Source organism: Homarus americanus, unplaced genomic scaffold (genome assembly GCF_018991925.1).
Source record: "Homarus americanus isolate GMGI-L3 unplaced genomic scaffold, GMGI_Hamer_2.0 scaffold20283, whole genome shotgun sequence".
NCBI lineage: Eukaryota > Metazoa > Arthropoda > Malacostraca > Decapoda > Nephropidae > Homarus > Homarus americanus.
The window spans coordinates 228404-247196 of NW_024742166.1; the positions used below are offsets into that span (position 1 = coordinate 228404).

General features: G+C 44.7%; 1 protein-coding gene and 1 non-coding gene across 2 annotated transcripts in view; one reads left to right on the plus strand and one right to left on the minus strand.

The window, feature by feature from the left end:
• LOC121876512 overlaps window positions 1–14933 on the minus strand; it is a 72106-nt gene extending 57173 nt beyond the window's left edge. Inside the window, exons 1-2 of the mRNA XM_042381656.1 lie at window positions 14906–14933; window positions 8813–8908 (exon numbers count right to left, since the gene is read on the minus strand). Of these exons, the coding sequence (XP_042237590.1) occupies window positions 8813–8908; window positions 14906–14933 (124 nt within the window). The remainder of the gene's footprint in view (window positions 1–8812; window positions 8909–14905) is intronic.
• A 46-nt stretch (window positions 14934–14979) lies between these two features.
• Window positions 14980–15052, plus strand: Trnaa-cgc. The gene has a single exon. It is a non-coding gene; the product is annotated as a tRNA-Ala (tRNA).
• The last annotated feature ends 3741 nt before the right edge of the window (window positions 15053–18793 follow it).

Consider the following 18793-nt stretch of genomic DNA (forward strand, 5'->3'; position numbering starts at 1 on the left):
TGCATAAAAAAGACATTAGAGGTTAGAAGTGCACTCGAGCTTTATAATCACCTCTGTGTGTGTGTGTGTGTGTGTGTGTGTGTGTGTGTGTGTGTGTGTGTGTGTGTCATATCCTCGCGGAAGGGGTAATACTGAGATCAATCAACAGACGAAAGATTGAAAAATAAGGTTGTAATCAGAAATAGAAAGAAATCGAAAAAAAAAATAACTTGCAAATATGAAACGAAAACGAAACAATTAATCAAAACTGGTGTAAATCCACAGTTCACTCCATGATTGGCGAGTGAAACTTTCCTCTTTTGCGATTGGGTAGTAAAAATTTCCTCTTTTACTATTGGCCATCAGAAGTTTCCCCTTTTTTGGATAACTCTTCCTCCAAAATCATCTCTTATATCCACTAGCCTCCCCGCTGGTGGTGAGGCAGAACAGTTGTATTATATCTATGAAAATGCAGACTAAAACAGGATGTATGAAAGACCCGAATACGAATTTCAAATACAACTACGAATTTTTTTTGTCCACGTTTCCCTGGATAGAATATAAATTGGAAAAGAAAAAACACTTGAAGAAAAAGTTGTAATATTCCAGGAAAATACGAATGTTTTTGACTGCTGCTACGAGATACAGGATAAGAAAGTGATGTACTGTTTATTGGGTAATCGGAAGCCAAAGCGAAGAGAGTGTGGTCCTGAAAAAAAAAGATCCCTCGTTCCAATCTACGTGTTTTCTATACCTGTCAGGGAGAGTTAAGTGGAGACGAGGTGAGGAGGATAAAGCTGATAAAAGCGGATTCTATTCAGTCTTTGATTCCATAAAAAGGTTATATACCCTCCCCTCTTACTTTGATTGTTTTTTTTTTACTCTTTACTAAGACTCTGTTACACGATTATCTGTAGTCAAAATATTAAAGAGAGGGATAAGACCACATCAATATCGTTACAATGACTCACTTAAAACACAGCATGACGACAGGAGGTAAGGTGATCCCAGTTCACTGTTAAGAGATGTGTTATATATGGAATTGTTGAGTTACTATAACAACCAATTCTGAATGTTGGTCCGACCTGCAGTGTTGTGTGACGTCAGTTGTGCAAATAGACGTAAATTGTTCAGAGACGCAGAATGTGTTGATGTTTGGAACTAGGTCGTCCGCTAGTGTTTGTTTGTCTAAGGTTTCAAGGAAATTCTTGTATCCTCTGTACTCACTTCCTAATTTAAATCTACACACTTGTTTCTGTCTTTCCTACGACTGTGTGTGTGTGTGTGTGTGTGTGTGTGTGTGTGTGTGTGTGTGTGTGTGACTTAATATACTTCTCGTATAATATATCGAACATATCAATTGAAAAAACCTATTTGTTTTTGACGATGGATTATAAACTTTGGTCTTTTCTAACCAATTATATAATGAAATAATCACACCACTCACATACTACGTTAATATTGACCGTTAATAACGTGATGTGGTCAATGGGAGGGAGAGAGACACTACCCGCTTGGTATATAGATCTTCACAGTGTGTGGATGATCATAACTTCACGTCTCTGAGAATATGCTCTCTGACTCGGCCACCTTACCAAGTTTGATAAGGACTTGTTGAATATTCATGCTGTTGTGTGGAGCGCTGGTGACACTATAGCCAGTGTGTGTGTGTGTGTGGGTGTGTGTGTCTGTGTGCTTGCGTGCGTGTGTGTATGTGCGCCTGTGTGTGTGAGAGTCTGAATTGATATTTCTGAAGCAACAAATGAAATTAAAATATGAGTAAAAATGAGACAAAATAAAAATTCCAGTCATTAAAATTCAAACCAATTTATATATTATTTCTTAAGCAAAAAGGTGAAAATTATAAAAAATATATAACTAAATGACTGAAGAAAAATATATCACACTCCCTTTGTTTTTCAGCTCATTAAATCAAATGACCGAACTATCTTTGTCTGTCTGTCTGTCTGTCTGTCGGTCTGTCTGTCTGTCGCGTTGGTAAATATTATGACAGTGTTTTAGTTTTCCGTCCATAATTCAACCTTCACTTTGAAACATCTCGTGCGTCACATTCCTCCTCTTTCAACAAAGTGTTATACCAGTCTGTGTTGAAGCGAGTATTGTATTGTATTCTGTTACACTAAGGTAGATGTGTGTGTGTGTGTGTGTGTGTGTGTGCGTGTGTGTGTGTGAGAGAGAGAGATATCAGCTACAGAAATGTCCTAGATATGTAAATTACTTTGTTTCAACGACCTCATTATCAGTAATGGAGACCTCTGGCTTTATGTATTGTCTGATTATATGACTCTCTCTCTCTCTCTCTCTCTTTATCTATTTGCATCCCTTTACGACCGACTCTTCCTCTCCATTCTCTCAATTATTGTTCTACGATAAACATATTTCTTCTGCCAATAACATAAGTCTGCCCAAACTCCAATACTATAATTAAAATTCAGCTTAAATTTTGACAGAAACAATATGCCACCAATATTCACATACCTCCCTGTGCAGTAACTTGTTTTTCATGCCATAAAAAACACCGATCCCTCTATTAAATAAAGTCAAGGTTATTTAAAATTTAAAGGTAAATCAACTGTGTCGTCTATAGAAAAAAAACTGCGATTATAAAAAGTACTGGCAGAGGCTTTTGTTTTTAATAGTATTTTAGAAGTTTTTCACTCGATTGTAGGCAGACCCACATGTAACGCCTGAACTAGACTAATGCTAAAAACTAATCAAACATTTCTTCAGCAGTCAAGGAATGTTATCTTAAACACACACCTAATCTCAGATCTTTTTTATTGTTGTTGATAAAGATTTCTTAAGAAAAATTTTAATTAATAATCTTGTGCCAAACTTCAAGATACAGTACTTATCTGTTTTACGCTCTGTTATATTTTTCGCTATTTTGTCTAAACCAACTTTTTCCAAGAATGGGTAACTTGATTGTGCATTTTGTTACCTGGGATTCACCTCCTGCCAGGTAATAAATACGAACAGCATAAACATAAAAAAATAATAATAGCATAAAACTAAATATTACATCAATTATCTCTTTGATGTAATTAACTAGATTCTTATTTACGTTTAGTTATTTTAAAATTGTTCTCTCTCACCTCTCACCACTCACCTCTCACCTCTCACCTCTCACAACTCACCTCTCACCACTCACCTCTCACCTCTCACAACTCACCACTCACCACTCACCTCTCACCTCTCACCTCTCACAACTCACCTCCCCACCACTCTACCACTCACCTCCACCTCTCACCTCTCACAACCCACCTCTCACCTCTCACCACCACCTCCCCACCACCTGCCACACCACCACCACCACCACACTCCTCACCACACCACCACCACACTCCTCACCACCACAACCCACCTCCCCACCACCACCACCACCACCACCTCCTCACCACCACCTCCCCACCTCCTCACCACTTGCACTCTCCTCACCTCCCTCACCACTCACAACTCACCTCCTCACCACCACCTCCCTCACCACCACCTCCCCCCACCTCACCTCTCACAACCTGCTGTTCTCTCACCACTCACCTCCTCACCACTCACCTCTCACCACTCACCACCACCACTTGCCACTTTCCACAGTTCTCGCTTTACTCACTTTTTTTTTTTTTCCTCTATCCATGCAAACCCTCAATTTGGCCTCTTTTTTTTTGGCACCATCCGGACCTGTCTACAATTATCGTCTTTCACAATGCAAACACCACTCACAGAACTACACATGTGTCTTTTATATACACAGGAGGTATTCATAAATATACATATGAGGTATACATAAATCACACAGGCATAATCGTCCCTTCAAAGTTGGCAAAATTGAAGACACAAGGAGTACTCAGACCAAGGCTTTTAGCAATAATTCAACATCAAAGTAAAAAAAAAAAAAATATCTCACCTTTTCCCCGAGTAATTCTTAAGCCTCGAACCGTGGCCATCTGCTGCCCTCCACACCCTCCACACACCACTGCCGCCCTCCACACCACCTGCACACCACCTGCTCCACACCACCCCCTCCACACCACCTCCCACACAACACTGCCTGCCCTCCACACCACCTGCACCTGCCTCCCCACACCACCTGCTTCCTCCACACCACCTGCCCCCTCCACACCACCTGCCCCCCTCCACACCACCTGCCCCTGTCCACACTCCCACACACTGCCCCTCCACACCACCTGCCCTCCACACCACCTGCTTCCCCTCCATACCACCCTCCACACCACCCGCCCCCCTCCACACCACCAAGGCCCCCTCCACACCACCTGCCCCTCCCTCCTGCCCCACACCACCTCCCCTCCACACCACCGCTTCCCTCCACACCCCCTCCACACCACCTGCCCCTCCACACCACCTGCCCTCCACACCACCTGCCTCCCCTCCACACCACCTGCCCACCCCCACACCACGTGCCTCCACACCACCTGCCCCCTCCACACCACCTGCCCACCCCACACCCCTTGCTTCCCTGTCCACACCCACCTGCCCTCCACACCACCTGCCCCCTCCACACCACCTGCCTCACACCACCGCCCCTCCACCCACCCCCTCCACACCACCCACCCCACACCACACCCCCCACCCTCCACACCATCTGCCTCCACACCACACTGCTGCCCTCCACACCACACTGCCGCCCTCCACACCACACTGCCGCCCTCCACACCACCTGCACCCCATCCCACCACATGCCCCCATCCACACCACACTGCCGCCTCCACACCACACCCGCTGCCCCCTCCACACCACCTGCCCTCCACCACCTGCCCCCACACCCACCTGCCCCTCCTCTGACCCTCCACACCACTTGCCCTCCCACACACCACTTGCACCCCTCCCCCACCACCCCACCCCTCCACACCACACCACCTCCACACCACCTCCACACCACTTGCCCACCTCCACACCACTTGCCCACCTCCTTGTGTGTGTGTATTTCTTTAAACGTATTTGTATTACTAGCATGTCTGTATTCTCATCGTGTTATTCATCATTCCCTATCATTTGTCATCCAACCTGTGTTATTCATCATTCCCTATCATTTATCATCCATCTTGTGTTATTCATCATTCCCTATCATTTATCATCCATCTTGTGTTATTCATCATTCCCTATCATTTATCATCCACCCTGTGTCATTCATCGTTCACTATCATTTATCATCCATCTTGTGTCATTCATCGTTCCCTATCATTTATCATCCAATGTGTGTCATTCATCATTCACTATCATTTATCATCCACCCTGTGTCATTCATCGTTCACTATCATTTATCATCCATCTTGTGTTATTCATCATTCACTATCATTTATCATCCATCTTGTGTTATTCATCATTCACTATCATTTATCATCCATCCTGTGTTATTCATCGTTCACTATCATTTATCATCCACCCTGTGTCATTCACTATCATTAATAATTCATCCACATTCCTCAGGCTAATTATAGACTATTATCCCTATCTCTTCAACTATTACCCATACATTATTCATCAGCTGTGGCATTTATTATTCACCTTTGAATATGATGTACTCTAGTTTATTATTCAGGAGATATTAACGTATAATATGCAAGTTCATCTTCATTCATTACTCAGCACCATCACTTTACTTACACCATTCATTATTCACTACACAATATTAGGTAACCATATAGTCTATTCACCTGTATGGTATCTAGGGTCACTTAATAGCCCATTATGTTAATTAGTTTGAGTTAATTAAGTATCAGGTAACAGGTGCCGTACCTTGACTCTCTCTCGTTTACTTTTTATCAATGGCAAAAATATAATGACAAATTAAATCAGTTACACCGTATAATTAAACAGCGCTTCCATAACTAAGGCCGTTGTGAGCGCGTATTTCACTGTAGATCATAACACCAATAAGCAACTAACAATTATCAAGAGAGACAAAGCCGGGAGTTAAGAAAACCTAAATTGCCTTTCACACTGCAACAAATTCACTGCCACCTGCCGCCTGCCACCACCTGAGGCTGGACATGGCGTGCTGAAGGAGTGAACTCAGGTTGTATACTCGACTGCCAGTAAATAAAGTTGAATTTACCGTTTTCTCTTTGTTATGGTCACAACTATCGTAAACACACACCTACAGTAATCAGTTGCATGTATCAGTGCTGTAGATTAACGAACATGTGATGCACTACTACTACTACTACTACTACTACTACTACGTATTTCAGTAGTCATATTTATCCTCAGGTATCTAATAACTGTTCTCTGAATGTGTAATAATTAAAGCTAGTTTAATAATAACTAAACTTATAAGAGAATTAATTTATAATTTTAACTAACAATATTCTCTCTCTCTCTCTCTCTCTCTCTCTCTCTCTCTCTCTCTCTCTCTCTCTCTCTCTCGCCTCCAGAAATATGAGGAAGATTTACCTCCTTAACTTCTCTCACTCTAAACCAAAGAAACAGGAGAAAGATTTATCCCAAAACTTCTGTAAAACTTTTCGAGCGGTCGAGTTAAAACTTGCTAGAACTTAGATATCCCTTCAATGGGAACAAGAGTAATGACTCGTTATTGTTATTACACTTTATTCTCACTTAACCAGACTCTCAGAAAAAAAAATCGAGCCTTGTTTTTCTCTCTTATTATCAGAACAAATAATCTTCCCATGAAAGTGTAACTATGGCTAGCGTGAAGCTCCTCACCCCACTTTTAAAGGACAAAAAAGATGCAATTTTCACTTACCTGTTTGTTAAAGCATTTACTGTCATAACTTAATGAGTTAGAAGCTACTGTCATTACACTACCCTAAGTTAGCTCCTGTAGGTCTTTACAGGGGATATACTACACCAGCTACCTGTGTACACTACTCATATGTATACAGAGTCATAATAGTGATGAAGTGTTAGACTACAGTACTGTGAAGGAAAGTGTTTAACAGTTTACTACACACAGGTAAGAATATAGACTACCTACACTACGTTACATACTTAGCTTTATAGATACCAGAGAAAAGCTGGGCTGCCCACACACAACACACACACACACACACACACACACACACACGCACACACACACACACACACACACACACACACACACACACACACACACACACACACACACACACACACACACACACACACACACACACACACACACACACACACACACACACACACACACACACACACACACACACACACACACACACACACACACACACACACACACACACACACACACACACACACACACACACACACACACACACACACACACACACACACACACACACACACACACACACACACACACACACACACACACACACACACACACACACACACACTTACACACACACACACACACACACAGTATGTGTTTTATTCAGGGGTTTATTGTAACAGGTATTTAGATAACTTTAACAAATTCTTCGCTCTTTTTTACCGATTGTTTAATTAATCTCATAAATCAGTCATGGTCATCTGTGTATAATTACTTCATTAACAAGTAAAAAAAAATTCCGTTAAAATAATGTGAGTTTTTAAGCATCGCTGAAATATTGTTGTTAGGTATTTTGACCTAATGAATGGGTTGTGTATCATCCCTAGGGACCAAGAGACTCTATTGCATGTCAACAATGGATCGAAGACACTGGGGCTGTGTCCCCGTGTACCGGAGCGTGATATACAGTAATGCTTTGAAATCCTCCGCCTCGTTTCTTGCCAATTTCCCAGCATTCTGGATGTTTGTTATCAACGCACGTGTGTGTGAGAGTGTGTGTGTGTATTTGTGTGTGAGTGTGTGTGTGTGTGTGTGTGTGTGTGTGTGAGTGTGTGTGTGTGTGTGTGTGTGTGATATTTTATGGTGTGAAGAACTTCTGGTGTGTAAAGTCTATATAGAGTGTTTACTGACTCAACTTTCACCTCTGGATGGTTCTCATGTAAGGTCAGTCAGGTGTACAGAAAAAAATGATCTCGAGACCCTGGCAAGACAACACATTTTGGGGGAGATATAAATATACACTGAAGTTTCCTGACCTGGGTACATGAAAAACCACTCCAATATTTCATTCCAAAATCTCAAAAAAGATTATATATATATATATATATATATATATATATATATATATATATATATATATATATATATATATATATATATATATATATATATATATATATGAGTTGAAACATCCATGCACCAGCGTCTCTGTCGCCAGAGTAATGGAAGAAACAAGATCTGAGATCCATTGGTAGATCCAGCGAGATATTGAAACTCTTTGGAAGCGCATTCAGGGGTGCTGAACAGACCAGCGAGTGAGAGAGAGAGAAGAGAGAGGACATCTTTAGTCTGGCATGCAGGGCAACCAGACACACAGACACCGTCTGAAAACACACATACAGATGATGATAGATAACTTGAGCCCTGTACGGGGTTCCGGAAGAAGAGAGGAAATATGTTAATTAGTTCCCGGTGAAGAGAAGCACTCAGACACATAAGAATATTTCGTAGCTCACACGGAACACTCCTGGTGGTGGCGGGGTAGTGAGAGGACTGCCTCTAATGGCTAAACACAGCCTCGGTGAAATGGGCGACGCCTGTGCTCAAGGAAGAGTGAGTGTGGTACATGAAAAGCCTGAGTGTGATGCCCTTACAACACAACAAGCAGTGCAGGTCCAATCTAGGAGGAGGGACTAGGCCGTATTTTTAGAAGAATTCTAGAGACGCTAACAGCTGATTGGTGGTGCCTGGAGAGGGCTATAGACAAGAACAGAAGACGGGCTAGCGTAGAATTAAAAATCTTTCTCAAACCCTGTGAAGCAGCTGTACCGGTAGTCAAGGTAGCGGAGGTGGAGGACCCCTGCCGTTGGTTTCCGAAGTACGTCCTTCGTCGAGGTGTGAGTTGGATCCATGAGTTCGAGTCCACTGCGCCAGTAAGAGAGGCGTTAGCTATATGGCGGACACCTGATACCTGTTGGGCTATGTGCTGTCACCAGTTGGGGGAGGATGAGACAGTTGGGGGGACAGGAAAGAGAGGGGGACGGTTGGGGATAAGACAGTTGGGGACAGGAAGAAGGGGGAGAGGATAAGACAGTTGGGGACAGGAAGAGAGGGGAGGATGAGACGGTTGGGGGACAGGAAGAGGGGAGGGATGAGACAGTTGGGGCACAGGAAGAGGGGAGGGGATGAGACAGTTGGGGATAGGAAGGGGGGGGATAAGACAGTTGGGGGACAGGAAGAGAGGGAGGGGATGAGACAGTTGGGGCACAGGAAGAGGGGGAGGTATGAGACAGTTGGGGACAGGAAGAGGGAGGGAGGACAGTTGGGGATAGGAAGAGGGAGGGATGAGACAGTTGGGGATAGGAAGAGGGAGGAGGGATGAGACAGTTGGGGACAGGAAGAGGGGAGGGATAGACAGTTTGGGGCACAGGAAGGGGGGGGATAAGACAGTTGGGGAGACAGGGGAAGAGGGAGGATGAGACAGTTGAGGGGACAGGAAGAGGGGAGGGATGAGACAGTTGGGGACAGGAAGAGGGGAGGGATGAGACAGTTGGGAGACAGGAAGAGGGGAGGGATGAGACAGTTGGGGACAGGAAGAGGGGAGGGATGAGACAGTTGGGGAGACAGGAAGAGGGAGGGATGAGACAGTTGGGGGACAGGTAAAGAGGGGGATGAGACAGTTGGGAGATGGGAAAGAGAGGGAGGATGAGACAGTTGGGGACAGGAAGAGGGGAGGGATAAGACAGTTGGGAGACAGGAAGGGGGAGGGATGAGACGGTTGGGGGACGGGAAGAGGGGAGGGATGAGACAGTTGGGGGACAGGAAGAGGAGGATGGGAACGGATTTGGGGGATAGGGAGGGGGGATGAGACAGTTGGGGACAGGAAGAGGGGGAGGGGATGAGAACAGTTGGGGACGGTTGGGGACAGGGAAGAGGGATGAGACAGTTGGGGACAGGAAGGGGAGGGGGATGAGACGGTTGGGGCTGGGAGAGGGAGGGATGAGACGGTTGGGGAGGGAGAGGAGGAGACAGTTGGGGGGGGAAAGAGGGAGGATGAGACAGTTGGGGACAGGAAGGGAGGGATTGGGGAGACAGTTGAGGGACAGAAAAGAGGGAGAGGATAGAACAGGAAGAGGGAGGGGATGAGACAGTTGGGGACAGGGAAGAGGGGGAGGGATGAGACAGTTGAGGATGGGGAGACAGGAAGAGAGGGGAGGGATGGAGACAGTTGGGGGACAGGGGAGAGAGGGGGAGGGGATGGGGCAGTTGGGGGACAGGAAGAGGGGGGGAGGGATGGGACGGTTAGAGGGACAGGGAGGAAGGGGAGAGACCAACAGGTTGGGGACCCGGAAGAGGAGGATGAGACGGTTGGGGACAGGAAGACTGGAGGGGAGAGGATGAGACAGTTGGGGACAGAAGAGGGGAGGGATGAGACGGTTGGGGACAGGGGAAGGAGAGGGGGAAGACAGTTGAGGGGATAGGAAGAGGGGGAGGGATGAGACAGTTGGGGACAGGAAGAGGGGAAGGATGAGACGGACAGTTAGAGACAGGAAGAGGGGAGGGATGGTGGTTGGGGGACAGGAAGGGGGAGGGGGATATGAGACAGTTGGGGACAGGGAAGAAGAGGGGAGGGATAAGACGGTTGGGAGACAGGAAGAGGGAGGGGATAGAGACAGTTGGGGGACAGGAAGAGGGGAGGGATAAGACAGTTCGGGGACAGGAAGAGGAGGGGGAGGGATGAGACAGTTGGGGACAGGAAGAGGGGGAGAGGATAGGGACAGGAAGAAGGGGAGGGATAAGACAGTTGGGGGACAGGAAGAGGGGGATGAGACAATGGGGAGGATGGACGGTTGGGAGACAGGAAGGGGAGGATGAGACAGGTTGGGAGACAGGGAGAGGGAGACAGGGAAGGAGGGAGGGGATGGGACGGGTTGGGGGACAGGAGAGGAAGACAGGAAGAGGAGGGATGAGACAGTTGGGGACAGGAGAGAGAGGGGAGGGATAGAGACAGTTGGGAGACAGGAAGAGGGGGAGGGGATGAGACAGTTGGGGACAGAAGAGAGGGGAGGGATGAGAGACGGTTGGGGGACAGGAAAGGGGAGGGATAAGACAGTTGGGAGACAGGAAGAGGGGAGGGGGAGACAGGAAGAGGGGAGGGGATGAGACAGTTGGGAGACAGGGAGAGAGGGGAGGGGATAAGACAGTTGGGGGACAGGAAGAGAGGGAGGGAAGACAGTTGAGGGATAAGACAGTTGGGGACAGGAAGGGAGGGATGAGACAGTTGGGACAGGTAGAGGGGGAGGGATAAGACGAGTTGGGGACAGGGAGAGGGGGGGATGAGACAGTTGGGGAGACTAAGACAGTTGGGGGACGAGCAGTTGGGGACAGGGAAGAGGGGGGATAAGACAGTTGGGAGACAGGAAGAGGGAGGATGAGACAGTTGGGAGACAGGAAGGGGAGGGATGAGACAGTTGGGGGACAGGAAGAGGGAGGATAAGACAGTTGGGGAACCCAGGTAGAGAGGGAGGGGGACAAGACAGTTGGGGGACAGGAAGAGGGAGGGATACAAGACGGTTGGGAGACAGGAAGAGGGATAGAGGTTGGGGGACAGGGAAGAGGGGAGGGATAAGACAGGGGGACAGGAAGAGGGGAGGGATAAGACAGTTGGGATAGACAGCTTGGGGACAGGAAGAGGGAGGGATGAGAGTTGGGGGAGACAGGAAGAGGGGGAGGGTGAAGAGGATGGCGGGGAGGAAAGGAGAGGAAGACAGGGGGAGGAGGAGAGGAAGACAGGAGGAAGAAGGAGGAGGATGGCAGGGGAGAGGAAGACAGGGGGAAGAATGAGAGGATGGCAGGGTGAGGAAGGAGAGGGTGGAAGGGGGAGGAAGGAGAGGAAGACAGGGGGAGGAAGGAGAGGAAGACAGGAGGAAGAAGGAGAGGAAGGCAGGGGGGAGGAAGGAAAGGAAGACAGGGGGAGGAAGGTCATGACACAATTGAGCCATATTATCAACAACAAGTAACAAGTCATAATGTGCACAACTTCATTACAAAAACAAGTCTTGTAATAACAACAACAACAACAATTGAGAATCCTCCACAAATACACCTGGCCCAGAACAGACCTCAGGTAGGTGCCACTCTCAGTTAACACACAGGTGAGATATACACGTGGCAGAGATAAAAAAGTGAGAGATAGAGAGAGTAAGAGAGAGAACAAATGACAACCGACAAAGGCCTTTCTGTGTGGAATTATTACAGTAAGTGCGACAGATGTGCAGAGTACAGAGAAATACATAAGTGATGAAAGTTTACAGAATATTTGCTTCGTGCCTGCCAGCTGGTTCGATATATGCTAAGATATATATTTTTTTAACAATCTTTGTTCGTCTCTCTTTACTATTCTTATTTATTTGTCCAATTATTTTTCAACGGAGCTTCGAATTTTATAAGTACCCGGTAATTCTCGTTCTATTGTCAATATTTGTTTCTCTTATATATATATATATATATATATATATATATATATATATATATATATATATATATATATATATATATATATATATATATATATATATATATATATATATATATATATGTATATATATATATATCTTAACATGTGAATTAGATTATAAATATATGAAGTGAAAAATAATAAAAGTAACACACAAATAATATGTCACTACGTAAACATCTTAACACTAGGTACAGTAGTGTCTGGGAAGTTGTAAACCAACCGAGGGAACACTTATCTCTGGTGAGGGCACAAGCCAGTTTCTGATTGATTAGCCATGTGTCCGAGTCATTAAATCTGATTTTTTTTTATTTACAAGAGTCAAATAACTCCAATTTGTTCCTTCATTAACTTGTGAAGACTCATTGCTGAAGGCTTGTTGGAAAACGCAGTTGATTTACAAGCCGGAAACCGTGTGTCTGTCTCAGTCTGCGGTAACTGATGGAGGGCTGACGAGGATGACGCCGTGGGTTGACTCGTTCATTGCCTTTAGTTCGTGTTCTTTTGTTATAAAAAGGAAATTAATAAGAAATCTGTACGAAATTAAATAAAAAAATAAACGGAAACAATGCATCGAAATAAAGTAAAAACATCATGAGCGAAACAATAAGGAAATTTTTCTCTTCTTTCGTGCAGGACTTAACAAAATATGATTCAGATTAACTCATTATTTTAACTACTTTACCACATCTCTCTCATCTCTGTTATTCTAGTTCTTTACGCGACATAATCTCACCCCAACGTATACACAAAAAAAAGTAAATCTCCTTAAATTTAGTGATTACACGAACTTAAATCCCTTAATCCAGGTAATCATAATTCTCGTTAAAACTAATCCTACTAAACCACTCCTTATGGACTCATCTAAACCCAACGTTCGCGATTCTATTGTTGTTTTTACGCAAATTGTGGGTTACAATTCCCAAGGGAGAGTGAGGCATCTAGGTGGCTCACATAAGTTTAGGTATCAAGATGTTGGTTCAGAATATCGTCAATATTTACCTGAGACTCTATTATAAGTTAGGTCTTCTTGTCTTCAAGTAAGGGAATAAATTATGAGACTAAATCAACATGAATACTAATTTGTTGGATTAGAATAAATATTCTCTTCTTGAAGTTGTTTTTCTTTCCAACCTTTGGATATTTTTTTCTCATAAGTTTCGTAATCGTTTTAAAAATATTTACTTTATATTCTTGTTTCCAAAACTATAGAAACTTGCCAAGGCACATTCTATCAATATCCACACACACACACACACACATATATATACACACACACACACACACACACATACACACACACACACACATACACACACACACACACACACACACACACACACACACACACACACACACACACACACACACATACACACACACAGTGAAGGTTTTGTCAACGTGGCGCCACTGCAGATTTCCTTCTCTCTTTACTCACAACTTTGTCTTTGCTCTCGATAACTTGGGCGAATCTTTTTCTTCTAGTTCAGGATACAACAAAAGCCTTCACCAAGTTTATCCTCCGTCTTTTTCTTGCCAACAATTCTTGCTCTGACTTCACTGTTCCTTCTCTTCTTCTACGTGAATTTTTCCACCGATTGTTTTTATCATTATTCAATTTATCGCTCTAATCATCATTCATTCAGTGTACAGATCATTTTATTTTTACTTTCATTCCCAGATGTAGTCACTTAACCATGGTATACGAGGGATAACCTTCGCTGAAAGATTTTGTTGCTTTTTAAACATCAATGACTGATTACTCTCAGAGGTTGACCAACACGTTCGTACTGATAATATCATATCGACTTAATTATATGTTACAAAGTTATTTCTATATAGTTAACAAATAAAGGGCTTAAAGAATACGAAAACAACCAAATAAAATGGATTTTGTTTTTAATTAAATGATATAACCTAACCTAACCTAACCTAATATTTATATAAGCTCTATTAGTTCTTCTATATTTTACTTGACTTTCTTTTTATATGTATACGTCTCTCTTGTTGCTCCTCGTCCTGGGAGTGTTGATGTGTTTGTGCAGCAGGAACCATCGCCCCTTCCTCCTCCTCCTCCTCCCCCTTTACCCACATCCTCTTATCCGCTCTTATCCCCCTCCCTGTCCTCGGTATTTTGCCTCACTGGTTTTCACATCTTTCAGAATTTTCACTTTACCCGGAACACTCTTAACGTCTCGTTCAGATAAACTGATATGGTGGGTTATTAGTGTCTGGAGTTCATTCAAAAGTAGACTATTATTTTATTAAGTGACGGAGGGAAAAAAAACAGCAACAGAAAATGTCACGCCATCTATAGCCAGGTATCGCATCCAGCCGGCGTGGCGGTGGTAACACGACGGGAGACGGCAGCGAGTTGAACCTTTACTTCAAAGACACAACTTTACTTTCCAAAAGCAGAAATTCCTCGACCATCTGCGTTATTGTCAGTGTGTGTGTGTGTGTGTGTGCGTGTGTGTCGCGACCTGTGGTGTAATGGTCAGCATCCTCGCCTCGCAAGCGAGCGGACCCGAGTTCGATCCTCGGCAGGGTGAAACTATGGGCAAGTTTCTTTACGCTATTTGCGTCTGTCTACCCAGCAGTAATTGGGAACCTCGATGTTAATCGACTTGCGGATCGTGTTCCAGGATAATGGTTAGCCAGTGCAGTTGGCGAGTTGTCCGGTCTTCTCCGACTATTCCTTGACACTGGGTCATACAACTTGTTAACTTAGGGTGTGGTTGTTGTGTTGGCGACAGCTTCTACAACTTAAAGATATTCACGCCAAGGTGGCCCTTGGGCTGGTCATCCTCGTTACACGAAGGGCAACCTTTGTTATGTGTATGTGTGTGTGTGTGTGTGTGTGTGTGTGTGTGTGTGTGTGTGTGGGTGGGGATCTCTGGCAACTACACAGAGGGAAAGTGAGTATGAGGAATGCAGCTAATATTCCCTAGCTGGGCCATAATGCTAAGTTGCTGGAACATGAACCTTTTAGCTTTGGGTGTTTTCACTTTTCTAACGACGTGGCACCTCGTTATAAAATCTCAGCTATCTTCTGCCTCAGTGAGCGTGACTTTCCTCTCTTACTGAGGCTTACTGGTATAGAAGATCGAATCCTCCATACCTGTCAGACTTTTCAGACTTAATGGATTTTGTGGCGGGAGTGTTGCCTACTTGTCAAACGTTGATACTCGTATATTTGGTAAGATCGGCCAGGAGACATAACAAGACCGAGGCTGGGTTGACCGGTAAGGTGCCTAACGTTGTATCTCAGTGGCTCTAACTACCACACCAGACGGGTAAGACATGACTGCTTTATACACATCATTTTCTTAAGCGAGATCACTGGCGTTGCTTGGGGCTCGTCTTGTGGACCTGGGCGGTGTGAACACTACTGAGACCGATGGCATTAACACTGGCGATTAACCTAACTGTTCTTGATGATTAGAGCTTTATATATATAAATCTCTCTCTCTCTCTCTCTCTCTCTCTCTCTATATATATATATATATATATATATATATATATATATATATATATATATATATATATATATATATATATATATATATATATATATATACATACACACACACACACACACACACACACACCCGTCGGAGCAGGAGCCCAGGACCTGGATGGTGAGCTAAAAGTTTCTCTGCCTAATGACTTCCCGTCACACGTCGCCTCGACCTCATATCAGTCTGTCTCACATGACCATCAACCTACTCGTCCGTCGCCTACGTCTCCTCGAGAGTGACCACCTCTTCTGGGGCCACCACCTGTACCACCACCATTACCAACACTTGTACCGCCACCATTACCACCACCATTACCAACACTTGTACCGCCACCATTACCACCACCATTAACACCACCTTTACCAACACTTGTACCACCACCATTACCACCACCATTACCAACACTTGTACCACCACCATTACCACCACCATTAACACCACCTTTACCAACACTTGTACCACCACCATTACCAACACCTGTACCAACACCATTACCACCAGTTGTACCACCATTACCAACACCTGTACCACCACCATTACCATCACCTGTACCACCACCATTACCACCACTTTTACCACCATTACCAACACCTGTACCACCACCATTACCACCATTACCAACACGTGTACCACAACCATTACCACCACTTGTGAACTGGCCCTTTAACCGTTGATTCCTTCTGTGTTAATGAGGTTGGAACATGTAAAAGTATATAGGGTTTTAGTAGCGAAACCCAATTATCTGTTATCTATGTATTGAGGAACTATCTCATATACAGTTCCAAGTGTATATCACCGTAACTTAATCACTGTAGCTATGAGTGTTAACATGAGGACGGAGGCTCTATTAAAGACCTCTTCTAAATACGTCCGGTTGGTGTGAGGTGTTGAGTGACAATCCCATAATACCCGTCGAGGGAGAACGGTAATATACGTCCTCCCTCGAGGGAAGACGGATCCATCCACGATGGCTCTCAATAACGTCTTCCTCTCGTCAAGGATATCAAACTACTTCCGCAAGAGGTGGCCAGAGAGCCGGCTACTTAATGCCTTAGCTCAGCACTAAGTGACACGATCTTCCCGTGGGCACACCTTATCACATGCTCTGAACATGCTACCTCATAGCTAGTGGAAAGTTATTGAGGGTGATAGAGTATATAAATCAAATGTAATTAACCCATTTATATAAATACTTCTGCCTATAAGACAAGGGCTATTACACTTGTACCACCACCATTACCACCACTTGTACCACCATTACCACCATTTGTACCACCATTACCAATATTTGTACCACCACCACCATTACCAACAATTGTACCCCCACCATGACCACCACTTGTACCACCACCTGTACCACCACCATTATCACCACCATTACCACCACTTGTACCACCATTACCAACATTTGTGCCACCATTACCAACATTTGTGCCACCATTACCAACATTTGTACCACCACCACCATTACCAACATTTGTACCACCACCACCATTACCAACACTTGTACCACCACAATTACCACCACCTGTAGCAACCCCATTATCACCACCATTATCACTCCCATTACCACCACCTGTACCACCACCATTACCACCACTTGTACCACCACCTCTAACACCACCATTACCACCACTTGTACCACCACCTCTACCACCACCATTACCACCACCTCCACCACCACCATTACCACCCTCTGCCACCACCATTACCACCACCTCTACCACCACCATTACCACCACCCTACCACCACCATTACCACCACCTCTACCACCACCATTACCCACCACCTCTACCATCACCATTACCACCACCTCTGCCACCACCATTACCACCACCTCTACCACCACTATTACCCTACCACCACCACTACTCTACCACCATTACCACTTCTACCACCACCATTACCACCACTTCTACCATCATTACCACCACCTCTCCACCATTACCACCAACCACCATTACACCATTACCACCACCATTACCACCACCACCCACCACCATCTTACCACCACCATTACCACCACCCCACCACCCACCACAACTACCACCATTACCACCACTTCACCACCACCATTACCACCACTTCTACCATCATTACCACCACCTCTGCCACCATTACCACCACTTCTACCACCATTACCACCACCTCTACCACCATTACCACCACCTCTACCACCACCATTACCACCACCTCTACCACCATTACCACCACTTCTACCACCATTACCACCACCACTACTACCTTCACCAGCCACGACTTTGATATATTACTCTTGTAATTCCTGATCATCGATTGGCTCCAGCTGGCACTGAAAAATAGATGACTCGTAGTGAATTATCCCGTTCTTAATATTTTGTTTAGCCGAAGCACAAACTACTACTTCACACTTACCAGATGCACACTTACTTCACACTTACCAGATGCACACTTAATTCACACTTACCAGATGCACACTTACTTCACACTTACCAGATGCACACTTACTTCATACTTACCAGACGCATACTTACTTCACACTTACCAGATGCACACTTACTTCACACTTTCCAGATGCACACTAACTTCACACTTACCGGATGCACACTTACTTCACACTTACCAGATACACACTTACCTCACACTTCCCAGACGCATACTTACTTCACACTTACCAGATGCACACTTACTTCACACTTACTAGATGCACACTTACTTCACACTTACCAGATGCACACTTACTTCACACTTACCAGATGCACACTTACTTCACACTTACCAGATGCACACTT